We start from the raw sequence: 12,197 nt of genomic DNA on the forward strand, positions 1-12,197 counted from the left end.
TAAACAATGTCATTCTAGTCAAGGTGTTAATAATTAATTATAATTACTATGCATATTAATTATATTATTTACCAATTTTAATTAGGAAGCATCAAGCAATCAGGAAGTGGATTACCACCACAATCACCACCGGTCGAAAAAACGCTCCAATCTGTCAGATAGTCACCAATGCCGACAACATCTCAACATAAGCTAGCCTAATTAGAAAGCAGAATGTTTTCCGAAATATATACCCCAGAACATTGTCAAAATGTATAAGATTTTCCCAACCTTAGTCTTTTCATTCATTGTATGGCCCAAAAATTATAACCACTTTAAAAAAAATTTAAAATCAATGCCTTTTTAATGATATTATCGCTGCCAGTAGATAGGTAAACACCTTTTGATCATGGTTTGACTACTTGATCAATACCTCTTTTAAATTTGATTATAGGCTTATAACACAGAGTGGTTCTAAGCAAACCGCATGGGTTTTATTGAATGATATGAAACGCTGTTCACATAGAAAACAACTGCATAAGTCACAGCTATTAGTTGTCTATACAATATGTGCGTAGAAAAATAAATGAATTATAATTAAAAAATAATACAACATATTATTATAATAATAATAAATAAAACAGATAGTAACGGAGTGGACAGAGAAACGAATGATTACAAATAAGAATTTGTCAAAGCCAGACAAGTAGTAGAGAATGCATTCGACCGCTGCTATTCTTAAAAATCTACATATTAAAGGACATTTTAAGGCATTCAGGGGTTGTATTTAAAGAATGAAGTTTGGTTTTGAACGTTCGCATACATGCACGATAGATGAGCAACAAACACGTTTCATATATTATACATGTTATTTAATAAGATAAGCTTTAAAATGGTGTTTAATAATTATGATTTTGATTGCCGGGCTTTGATAAATTGTAATTTATATTCTTTAGGTTTTTATTTCTTAATTTTTGGCCTATATTTCACGAATAACTACCGCCAGAATATGGAATGCGATACTACAATTAAGCAAAAACCTTAAAATATATCGTGCTTGAAATACATTTAAATAAATATAAAAGGTAAGAATAGATTAAATTAAATTACAAATGTAATTTAATATTAAATATTAATTTTAAAAAACTAAGAAATTATCACAAATATATTGATGATTTCAAATTGTGTTCCATTTTCTTGTTCCAAATACGTTGCGTATGATATCGATATAACCGGAAACTGATTGTTTTGTGACAAACATGTTTACCGACTCTTTTTCTTTGCGGCACTTCGGTCGACGGTACGTCCAATTTTGTGTTGACCAGAAATCCAAAAAATTAACAATAATCTCCATATTTTAGTTGCTGAAAACACTCAAGATGCCACCCAAATTTGACCCTACCGAAGTTAAAAATGGTAGGTTCTTAAATTCATACCATATTAAATATGTGTTTAACTTTAAATATTTAATTTTATTTTTAGTTTACCTGCGTTGCGTAGGAGGCGAGGTTGGCGCCACTTCATCGTTGGCTCCCAAAATCGGTCCCCTTGGCTTGGTTAGTACCCGCAATTTGTATTGGTTTAATTCATAAGCTAATCGTGATTGTAGTCTCCTAAAAAAGTAGGTGACGATATTGCCAAAGCTACTTCCGATTGGAAGGGTCTGAAGATCACCGTTTGCCTGACCATCCAAAACAGACAGGCAACCATTTCTGTGGTCCCATCGGCAGCCTCCCTGATCATCAGGGCCCTGAAGGAACCTCCACGTGACAGGAAGAAGCAGAAGAACAGTAAGTTTACTTAACTCCTCGGAGTGCTGTGATTTTAAACAAGCAAATAACAATAACACTGCAAGAAAAGAGGATATATATATTCATAAAACGGACAGCATCGTTTAGTGAGAAATGTGTTCAGAATAAGTCGGTTGGACTTTATTTATCAAAGTACATTTCGTATATCTTCAAATGGACAGCCAAGAACTTGGAACTACTGAAAGAACTTAGAACTAAAAACAGCCAAGCCCCAAAGAAGTGTTTTATTAATATAAATAATAAAATAATTGCCTAATTATTTCAACGCTGTCTACTAGTGCCAAATATTCCAAATCGGCTTGAGCTCCTTAATTAATTAATTTATTTAATGTTGGATACAATATTCGTTAACGCAAAGAAAAATGCACAAAAAGTAAAAAATAGTTTAAATGAAATTTAACATAAATAAATATAAGATTTCTAATGAATGTGAATGCGAGTGTTGAGTAATGTAGTCAAGTGACTTGTTCAAAGTTTATATTACAATTCAAAAATATCTTCAATGAAATTAAAAATAAGATGAACTATTGAATTTAAATTTAAAACAAAATGAATTATTTACAAGATTTATAATGCCATTGAATATGTGAATATTTTATCAGTGAATGCGAGTGTTGAGTAATTTAGCCAAATGATTTGTTTAAAGTTTCTGATTTTATTGATTTCATATAATTGTATATTTTTGTTATTGTATCTTTCAGTCAAGCACAGTGGCAATATCGCGTTCGATGATATTTTGGCCATCGCACGTACAATGAGGCCGAGGTCAATGGCCCGTGAGCTGAAAGGTACCTGCAAGGAAGTGCTTGGCACAGCCCAGAGTGTTGGATGCACCGTTGATGGCAAACATCCTCATGATGTTATTGACGAACTCAACAATGGTACCATGGAATGCCCTGCAGAATAATTATAGATTCTGTTGAAGAAATAATTAATAAAACTGGTTTTACAATCAGCAATGTGAAACGTTAAATATAATTCTTTTTTAAAACCAAAAGCATTCCAAATTTAATTATACGTATGTATAATGAAAGTGAGTATTGAGTTTGTATAAATGGAGTAAAGTAACATAAACTGTATGCTTTGTATTAATGTATGCTTTGTATAAAGCTTTTTTCGGAAGCTTTGCATACGTTAAATGTAAAATACTAAAGGGCATTTGATAGCAGGCATTCTGTATTTTAACATGCATTTTGGCCTGGTTTTTAAGTCTAAATTAGTAGTAAATAAGACAAACGATAAACATGCAACATTTCTTTAACATCGTTAAAACAATTAAAAACGATTTTATGAAACTTGTTTTCCAACACTGGTTGATGGATATGGCAGCAGATGGCAATGTTTCACATCATCATCAAATCCCATTTGTTCCATAATATGTAGCAAAGTGCGTAGAGGTGCTAACTTGTCAGCGGATAGCACAACCCGAATGTCAGAGAAATATCGGAAAGAAAGGAAACATCGAGTAAAAATCGATAGACCGATGTTTCAAAGTCGTCGTACATCACTAATACCGACTCTCTTTCCGGTGCGGCCTTTGACAACGGTTGACGAAATGGTAATTGAATCGGCAATGTTTAAAGAAATCTTTCGATGATGTTTAAAGTATTCCTTAAATTTATCTGTGAAATTTTCTGATTTTTCAGGCGGCACATAAATCGTTCCGCATCAAGCAGAAGCTAGCTAAAAAGCTAAAGCAAAACAGATCAGTTCCCCAATGGGTTCGCTTGCGCACAGGAAATACCATAAGGTAAGTTTTCATCATCTGTTTATTTATCTATGTAGATGATGTGTTCAATATTGGACTAATGTGTAGTGTAGTGACTTAAGAAAAGAAAAAAATCGTTTTATTTAGTGATGGAATAAAGTATCAAGCACTTTATTGTATTTTTATGTTTTGAATGTAAAAACTGCACTGAAAGTGGTTTCCCGCCTTTTCCCCCTTTATTGTGTCTAATATGGTTTACAGTATTTATTATTGGGAACTATAAATTGAACAAATTAACTAATATGTGATAATCTTATTTTTTCAGGTACAACGCTAAGCGTCGTCACTGGAGGCGCACCAAGTTGAAGCTGTAAATATGCGGATCAAATCAATTGATAGATTTCCAGAATAACAAATAAATTCAATCTTGAAGTACAGCAAATAAGAATATATCTTTTAATGCGGGGAGGGACTGTAAATTGACTAATGCTGCATGTCACATTTTATTTTTTGGCAAGCTTAAGGTGCAGTTTGAATCAATTTCGATGACATGTTAATCATATGTGTTGCTCAAGCAATTCGGCATTTGGTTCTCGTGTCTTTTGGTAATTACACAAACAATATTCAGTTGCAATTTATGTCCCAAAAGAAATACATGAATTGTAATTCAAGGTAACATGCAATGTAGTAAGAACCGATAAGAAAATAGCAACATGTTTAGGGTCTAAAATACTCTTTCAGTTTGCAGATATCGCCGTAAGCATTTAAATTTATATTTAAAGTTTGTGTACCTTTAAAAAAAAATTCAAGTATTTCTGATAAGAATGTACATAATTTCATTGTAACGAATCAGCTGCTTACTGAAGCCAAAATAAATGAAGCTCCAGCTGGAAGTGCTACTATCATTTTAGTACCGGTATAAATTGGTACCTTATCATGAAGTTCGCATCACTTTTATCGATAAATTGTAGATATCTTTGATGCGTCTGACTTTGTGTATCTTTATTGCAGCCAATGCCTCAATAATATTTCTGCTACTTAAAAAAGTACCTATCGTTTGGGTTATTTTAGCAATTTATTTCGCCATAAGTATTGATAGATACACAATATTTTAATTAACTCGTGACTCGTTCACATTGAAATTTTTATCGATGGTGGAATCGTAGAGCCTGAAACTAGTGACATTTAAATATCGGCCATCTCTATTGACTACCCTGCACTTGATTAATCTAAGGTGATTCAAATACTTGTTTGTAGTGCAAATAAATTATAATTTTTAAGATGTTGATTGGTATTTAACACAGATTGATTAACATATTTACAGCTTACTGAAGGGTTTCCATGCATTGAGCGGTGTGAGAGTGTTCATATTTGCAGTGCTTTTTATTGTGGTTCGCGTATTGATTTTAGACACAATTCACACATCAAATATATCTTTGACATACCCAACATATATATGAGGAACCCACGGTAAAAACAATGCACACTCAAGGACAGGGTCAACAGACGCAGCAGCACTCTTCGCCACATTCCCTACTGCAGCAACAAAATCATCTACCCAACAACAACAATGCAGTTGGAAAGCCCAACGATCACCCACCACTCGCATCTGTCGGTAAGAGCAATGAATGATTACAAAGTGTTATATACACCGATATATTTACATATGTATGCATATTACCATTAGCACACGTGAATCGCACGCACGTAATCGGCCATACAAGAGAACAATAATGGAAAATTCCTTTAAAATACAATATATGTACATACAATACATATATTCATGCGTGTATGCGTGTGTGAGTGTGTGTAGTGGTATATGTGTGTATGCATGTATATTGCCAACTGCATTTGTGTAAGTGTAAACATACACACACACAAATGAGTAACTGTATGAGTCGGTCACTGGAAAATAACTGCACTCGTATAATATTTGGGTAAAATTCTGTTTTTAGCGGCTTTTGCCAAAAAAAAACATTGTGGAAAAATCGAATGCGATTCATTTTGGGTGGGAGGAAGTTAAATAAGCAGAAAGTTCATGTTTGTTGCATTTTGATAAGATAAAAATAAGTTCTGCGCACCAAAGTTGCAAGGCGATAAGGCAACGATTATTTTGCTGTTTATTGTTGCGAATTTTTAAATAATATTTATGTATTATTTGTAGAAAACACATTTTTTAGAAATGGATAAAATTCAGCACAAAGAAACGTATATATATTTATTTTTATATCGAGTCATGTTCGGCTGTCAACATGTATATTTTTATTAGTAAAGGTGATTTTGTAATTTCTAAAAATGTATTTTAATTTCTATAGGATTATTGGAGTTGGCGCATCGGGAATACCAAGCTGTAGACTATGAGAACGCAGAGAAGCATTGCATGCAATTATGGCGGCAGGATAGCACCAATACAGGAGTCCTATTGCTGCTGTCCTCAATTCACTTTCAATGCAGGCGGCTGGATAAATCAGCGCAATTCTCAACACTGGCCATCAAACAAAACCCGGTGCTTGCAGAAGCTTACAGGTGAGATTTCAAACAAATATATTCCTTTTAATACCCTTGCAGAGTGTAGTAAAATTTTGCCGTTAAGTTTGTGTCTGCATTCCGATAAAGTATAGGTAGTCTAGTCGAACAGAGATTCGTTCACTTTATGTAGAAACAATCGGTCGAAAGATGAGTTGCAAGTTGTGGAATTGAGATAGGCGTTGACAAACAAGTCACACCTGCTTCTACAATATAACTACACAAATAAAGTTTATTAGGTTCAAAACTGTTGACCTTCGGTCTACAAGGGTATGTCATCTTCGGCCAGTCTAACATAGTCGTTCTTATTTGTTTTTAATAATAAGAGAATGTGAGATTATTATTAATTATTAATTACCAGACTATAATTGTGTATATAATATCTCGAATTGCAGCAACCTGGGAAATGTTTACAAGGAACGAGGACTCTTGCAAGAGGCTTTAGACAACTATCGCAGAGCTGTACGCTTGAAGCCCGACTTTATCGATGGATATATAAATTTGGCTGCTGCATTGGTAGCTGCACGTGATATGGAGGCTGCCGTTCAAGCTTATATAACCGCATTGCAATATAATCCCGTAAATTAACCCCTTAAAATACTGCACAAATTGTAAATAATCATTGAATTCTCTTATTATTATTAGGACTTGTACTGTGTGCGCAGCGATTTGGGTAACCTGCTGAAGGCTTTAGGTCGCTTGGAAGAAGCCAAAGTAATGAATCTCTTATATATTTTATACAATGTTCTGAAGGATTAACATATTATATTTGTTGTTATTTCTCCTCAATGGTAATTGTAGGCCTGTTATTTGAAGGCGATTGAAACCTGTCCAGGATTTGCAGTGGCATGGAGCAATTTGGGCTGTGTTTTCAATGCACAAGGAGAGATTTGGCTGGCAATTCATCACTTTGAAAAGGCCGTCACACTTGATCCCAATTTCTTGGACGCGTACATCAACTTGGGCAATGTGCTTAAGGAAGCCAGAATATTTGACAGGTTAGTTACAAAAGTGACAAAAGGGTATGAACAAATGTGATTTACCCTTACAAATGTTTGCGTGAGACGCTATATTGTTGTTGCTGATAGAATGAAGGATGAAGATTAAGGCAGAATGCAAAACATGGAGCAGTTCAGCCTCCTTTCATTTGCTCTCCTTCTCTTACACAGACATGCATCTATGTATGTATGTATATGTAACGGCATCGCATCAGGTGTTGTAAAGTAGATGCATCTTTTTCCTTTTGTTTCTTTAGTACACCCGCCAGCAGGCTTTTTTTTTTGGCTGTTCAAAACTTGGCAGCACTGTGTCATTAAACAAATTGATTTTCTGTTTTGAGGCAGCTAGCCTTGGGGCAACCCTCGTATATTCTAAAAATATCTATGCACATGGAAGTCAAAAAATTCAGTTTCTTGTTTTGATTTTGAAATTTCGCTTGTGGCCGCAGAAAATATACATAGATATAGACATATATGTATATATATATACATATGAATATCCAGAAAAATCGTTTCGGCGCATGGAAAATGACCTTGAAAATTTGATTTAGTTAATGTTATGTAAAGCAAAAGATCTATGAATATTTGATAACTGTACTCCTTTTTTTTTAGCTAGGATAGTAATTAAACATTTTTTGCTCACATCTTCGGTTTATCTTCTTTGTTCAATTGTTTAAAGACAGCCGCACACACAATGAGTAAGCGAAATAAAAGAAAAACAATTTTACTTCATGGCAAAGTATACAAAATAAAGCACAAGAATTCAAGTGCTCGACTGGCAGCTACCCAGTTGCAATGTGTTATGTGGTGAGAATATAGTATAGATATTTCTATTCAGACATTTCCTTTTTTCGCAGTAATCTGTCAATATTTTCCTATATTGTCTAAATCTTCTAATTCTAATTCAAATCAATTGAGGTAATTATATATATTTTGACATCTATTTTAGTTGCCTTGAACTTCAATATTAGATCCAACCTGCTCATCTTGTTTGCTACAGGGTATCAAAATAATTTCTTGAAAATTTCCTCTTAAACAAAATTATGCACACCACATACGGTGTGTGTAGGCAGTTCACTCAAGTCATGTTGTTTTTTTAATTATTATGAGTTTTTTCGGAAATAAAGTCGCCGCAAATTAATTTATATATCCACAGCGATATTGGGCAGACCATTAAACTGAGTTTTGCTGATGCTTTCATTGCCACTACTGACAAAATTATTTTTGAAATGGATTTGCACTTTTAATACTGTAATACTGTAATTAAAATAATGGACTGTCAATGCATAGTTATTTATACAATTGTTCGTATTCGAGTAGACCAAGATAAGGCGCCCGAATACACGAAACCATCTAGTAATAGTTATGTAAATCGCTATATGAATATATTGCGACTTTGCTGGAAAAGGTAAATAAAAAACAATGTTATTAAACATTACAACTAAATATTGACTGGTCGACATTTTAAATACAATCCTGTTTCATGATTTAAGATCAATGATTAACAACGATTCCAAGCATACGCAATTCATTGGAGCTGTTTATCTGTATATCACACATAGTGTAGCCAGATCGGAACTGAAAACATGATATTTTGACTTGTCAGTAAATATTAACTGCACCCAGAAGAACACAAATCGAATAGTTGGACTATATGTCTCGCCGAAAACATATTAATGGATATCATTTAATTTAAATAATTGGAAAATAATCTCAAGGCTGTCCTTATCGAAAAATTGGTTAAATTCCCTTCGGGAACATCAACAAAATTTGATGACAACATTTGCTAAGACGGTAAAAGTGGTTAATGTTCCCAATCCTTAAATATGCAACATGTTTAATTTTGTTAAAATCCTTATTTTCTGAGCTGGCCCAAATAAGCTGTGACATAAAATCAGTGAAAATCTTGGGTTATTTAAAATAACCTATCAACATTATTAATATATCTTTTTGTTCAATAAATATGCTCAAATAAAAATGATGGGTCAGAAGAGGAGTGACCGACTAAATAAATATTTAAATATTATTATTATTATATTGAGTATTAATGGTTAGTTTAGTTTCACATTGCTGATCTGTAGATATTTACGTATATTTTGTTTCTTTTTACAGAGCTGTAGCTGCCTATTTGCGGGCATTAAATCTATCGCCGAATAATGCTGTTGTCCATGGAAATCTGGCGTGCGTTTATTATGAGCAAGGACTCATTGATTTGGCCATTGACACATACAGGCGGGCAATTGAATTACAGCCGAACTTCCCCGACGCATATTGCAATCTGGCAAATGCCCTCAAGGAAAAGGGACAGGTAATATTTATTGATAATATTTTAGTCTGGCAGAGTGATTGACTTCAATTGTGTGCATTTGCAGGTCAAGGAAGCTGAAGATTGCTATAATACGGCACTGCGATTGTGCTCAAATCATGCCGACTCTCTCAACAATTTAGCAAATATAAAACGAGAACAGGGATTCATCGAGGAGGCCACGCGACTCTATTTGAAAGCCCTCGAAGTCTTTCCAGATTTTGCTGCTGCCCATTCAAATTTGGCCTCTGTGCTCCAGCAACAGGGCAAACTGAAAGAAGCTCTAATGCATTATAAGGAGGCAATCCGGATTCAGCCAACATTCGCTGACGCCTATTCGAATATGGGCAACACTCTGAAGGAATTGCAGGATGTCAGTGGCGCCCTACAATGTTATACTCGGGCGATTCAAATTAATCCAGCATTTGCCGATGCCCATAGCAATTTGGCGAGCATACATAAGGACTCGGGGAATATACCCGAAGCGATTCTATCTTATCGTACAGCCCTCAAGCTGAAACCAGACTTTCCCGATGCGTATTGCAATTTGGCCCATTGCCTGCAGATCGTTTGCGATTGGACGGATTACGATGTGCGCATGAAGAAATTGGTTAGCATCGTTGCCGAGCAGCTGGAAAAGAATCGTTTGCCATCGGTGCATCCACATCACTCAATGCTCTATCCATTGACGCACGAGTACCGCAGGGCCATAGCCGCGAGGCATGCGAATTTGTGTTTGGAGAAGGTGCACGTCCTGCACAAGCAGGCGTTCAGTTTCCAACGGGAACTGGCCAAGGACGGACGATTACGTATTGGATACTTGAGCTCCGATTTCGGCAATCATCCTACCTCACATCTGATGCAATCGATACCCGGCTTGCACGATCGCCTAAAGGTCGAGATATTCTGTTATGCCCTCAGTCCGGATGATGGTACGGCTTTCCGTCAGAAGATCAGCCGTGAAGCTGAGCATTTTGTGGATCTCTCTTTGATCCCATGCAATGGCAAAGCAGCCGATCAGATCTACAATGATGGCATACACATTTTAGTTAATATGAACGGATATACCAAGGGAGCAAGAAATGAAATCTTTGCCCTACGACCGGCTCCGATCCAGGTGATGTGGCTGGGCTATCCGGGTACGAGTGGGGCAAGTTTCATGGATTATATTATCACTGATGCCGTCACGAGTCCCATGGAATTGGCCTATCAGTACAGCGAGAAGCTATCTTATATGCCTTACACATATTTCATTGGTGATCACAAGCAAATGTTTCCGCATCTCAAAGAGCGCCTAATTCTGTGCGACAAACAGCAATCCTCGGTGGTGGATAATGTTGCGGTCATAAATGCCACAGACCTATCGCCACTGGTGGAGAGCACCGATGTGAAAGAGATCAAGGAGGTCATCAATGCAAATAAGCCGGTGGAGATTACACACAAAGTGGCCGAGTTGCCAAGCACCACACAGATTGCGTCCATGATTGCCACGGGACAGGTGCAGACATCCCTGAATGGTGTCGTCGTCCAAAATGGACTTGCAACAACACAGACAAATAATAAGGCAGCAACGGGCGAAGAGGTGCCCCAAAATATTGTTATAACCACACGTCGTCAATACATGTTACCTGATGACGCCATCGTTTACTGCAACTTTAATCAGCTCTATAAAATCGATCCCCAAACACTGCAATCCTGGGTAATCATTTTAAAAAATGTACCCAAATCCGTTTTGTGGCTTCTACGTTTTCCAGCGGTTGGCGAGCAAAATATCAAAAAATCTGTCAGCGATCTGGGTGAGTATTTAAAAATAAGGCAGAATGCAAGAAAGCCACCGATCGATTATTCCTTTGAAACCAATAGATTTTTAAGTTTTATCAAGACTGGGAGAGAGAGAGACATGCCTACATCGAATCGGATAATATGCTGATCAAGAATATAGATATACTTTATGAGGTCGGAAACGACTTTTTCAATGCGTTGCTGAAATTATAATATCCTTTGCAAAGCATGATCATAATTCCCTGCTCAACTGCTGGAGACCGCAATAGGTCACAGCACTAACAAAACTGAACCGATTTTCAAAAGCAAACTTTTATATATGTATTGTATATTAGCCAATTAATAATTATACTTCATCGTTCTTATACAATACTTTTGTAATTTTTGTAGGCATTTCGGCGGATAGAATAATATTTTCGAACGTAGCTGCAAAGGAAGAACACGTGCGCCGTGGCCAATTGGCCGATATTTGCCTGGACACTCCACTGTGTAATGGTCACACGACATCAATGGACGTCTTGTGGACGGGAACTCCAGTTGTTACCCTGCCCGGAGAAACATTAGCTTCCAGGTATATTGTGTATTTAGGTTGTCAATAAATTGCATAATAATTATAATCAATTTCAATTGCAATTTCAGAGTTGCTGCATCACAATTAGCCACACTCGGATGTCCGGAGTTGATAGCACACAGCAGAGAGTCATATCAGGAGATTGCTATTCGACTGGGCACAGAGCGGGAATACTTAAAAGCCTTGAGGGCCAAGGTGTGGAAAGCACGCGTCGATAGTCCATTGTTTGATTGTTCACAATATGCCAAAGGCTTAGAGAATCTGTTCTTGCGGATGTGGGAGAGATTCCATCGGAGCGAGGAACCCGATCACATTTCGGCAGAATAGTTGGAAAAAAAAGACTAAGAGAGCTCTATAGTGCACCGACTAGAGAGAAGGAACAGGAACAGGAGGCGGGGGATAATGTATTTTATTTAGTTTGATTTTTCTTTGACATATACATATATAAATATATATGCATGTTTCTTAAATACCTAAATAAATAGTTCTGTATAAGAAACAAGTGAAGTTTAACTAT

At 36.1% G+C, this 12,197-nt stretch overlaps 3 protein-coding genes across 3 annotated transcripts; all 3 read left to right on the top strand.

Moving 5' to 3' along the window:
• Nucleotides 1-1,249: 1,249 nt before the first annotated feature.
• Nucleotides 1,250-2,763, top strand: LOC6560355 (60S ribosomal protein L12). The gene is made up of 5 exons (XM_001987029.3): nt 1,250-1,279; nt 1,341-1,395; nt 1,462-1,535; nt 1,589-1,769; nt 2,492-2,763. Exons 2-5 carry the CDS (start codon nt 1,359-1,361, stop codon nt 2,695-2,697), a joined length of 498 nt encoding a protein of 165 aa, XP_001987065.1. The 5' UTR covers nt 1,250-1,279; nt 1,341-1,358; the 3' UTR covers nt 2,698-2,763.
• A 495-nt stretch (nt 2,764-3,258) lies between these two features.
• LOC6560356 (60S ribosomal protein L39) lies at nt 3,259-3,943 on the top strand. The gene is made up of 3 exons (XM_001987030.2): nt 3,259-3,348; nt 3,437-3,540; nt 3,824-3,943. The coding sequence occupies exons 1-3, from the start codon at nt 3,274-3,276 to the stop codon at nt 3,870-3,872; spliced, it is 228 nt and encodes a 75-aa protein (XP_001987066.1). The 5' UTR covers nt 3,259-3,273; the 3' UTR covers nt 3,873-3,943.
• Nucleotides 3,944-4,724: 781 nt separating this feature from the next.
• LOC6560357 (UDP-N-acetylglucosamine--peptide N-acetylglucosaminyltransferase 110 kDa subunit) lies at nt 4,725-12,193 on the top strand. The gene is made up of 9 exons (XM_001987031.3): nt 4,725-5,113; nt 5,814-6,024; nt 6,420-6,603; nt 6,670-6,738; nt 6,826-7,022; nt 9,135-9,330; nt 9,395-11,123; nt 11,500-11,680; nt 11,749-12,193. Exons 1-9 carry the CDS (start codon nt 4,978-4,980, stop codon nt 12,005-12,007), a joined length of 3,162 nt encoding a protein of 1,053 aa, XP_001987067.1. The 5' UTR covers nt 4,725-4,977; the 3' UTR covers nt 12,008-12,193.
• The last annotated feature ends 4 nt before the right edge of the window (nt 12,194-12,197 follow it).

Source organism: Drosophila grimshawi, unplaced genomic scaffold (assembly GCF_018153295.1).
Source record: "Drosophila grimshawi isolate 15287-2541.00 unplaced genomic scaffold, ASM1815329v1 contig_1369, whole genome shotgun sequence".
Taxonomy (NCBI): Eukaryota; Metazoa; Arthropoda; class Insecta; order Diptera; family Drosophilidae; genus Drosophila; species Drosophila grimshawi.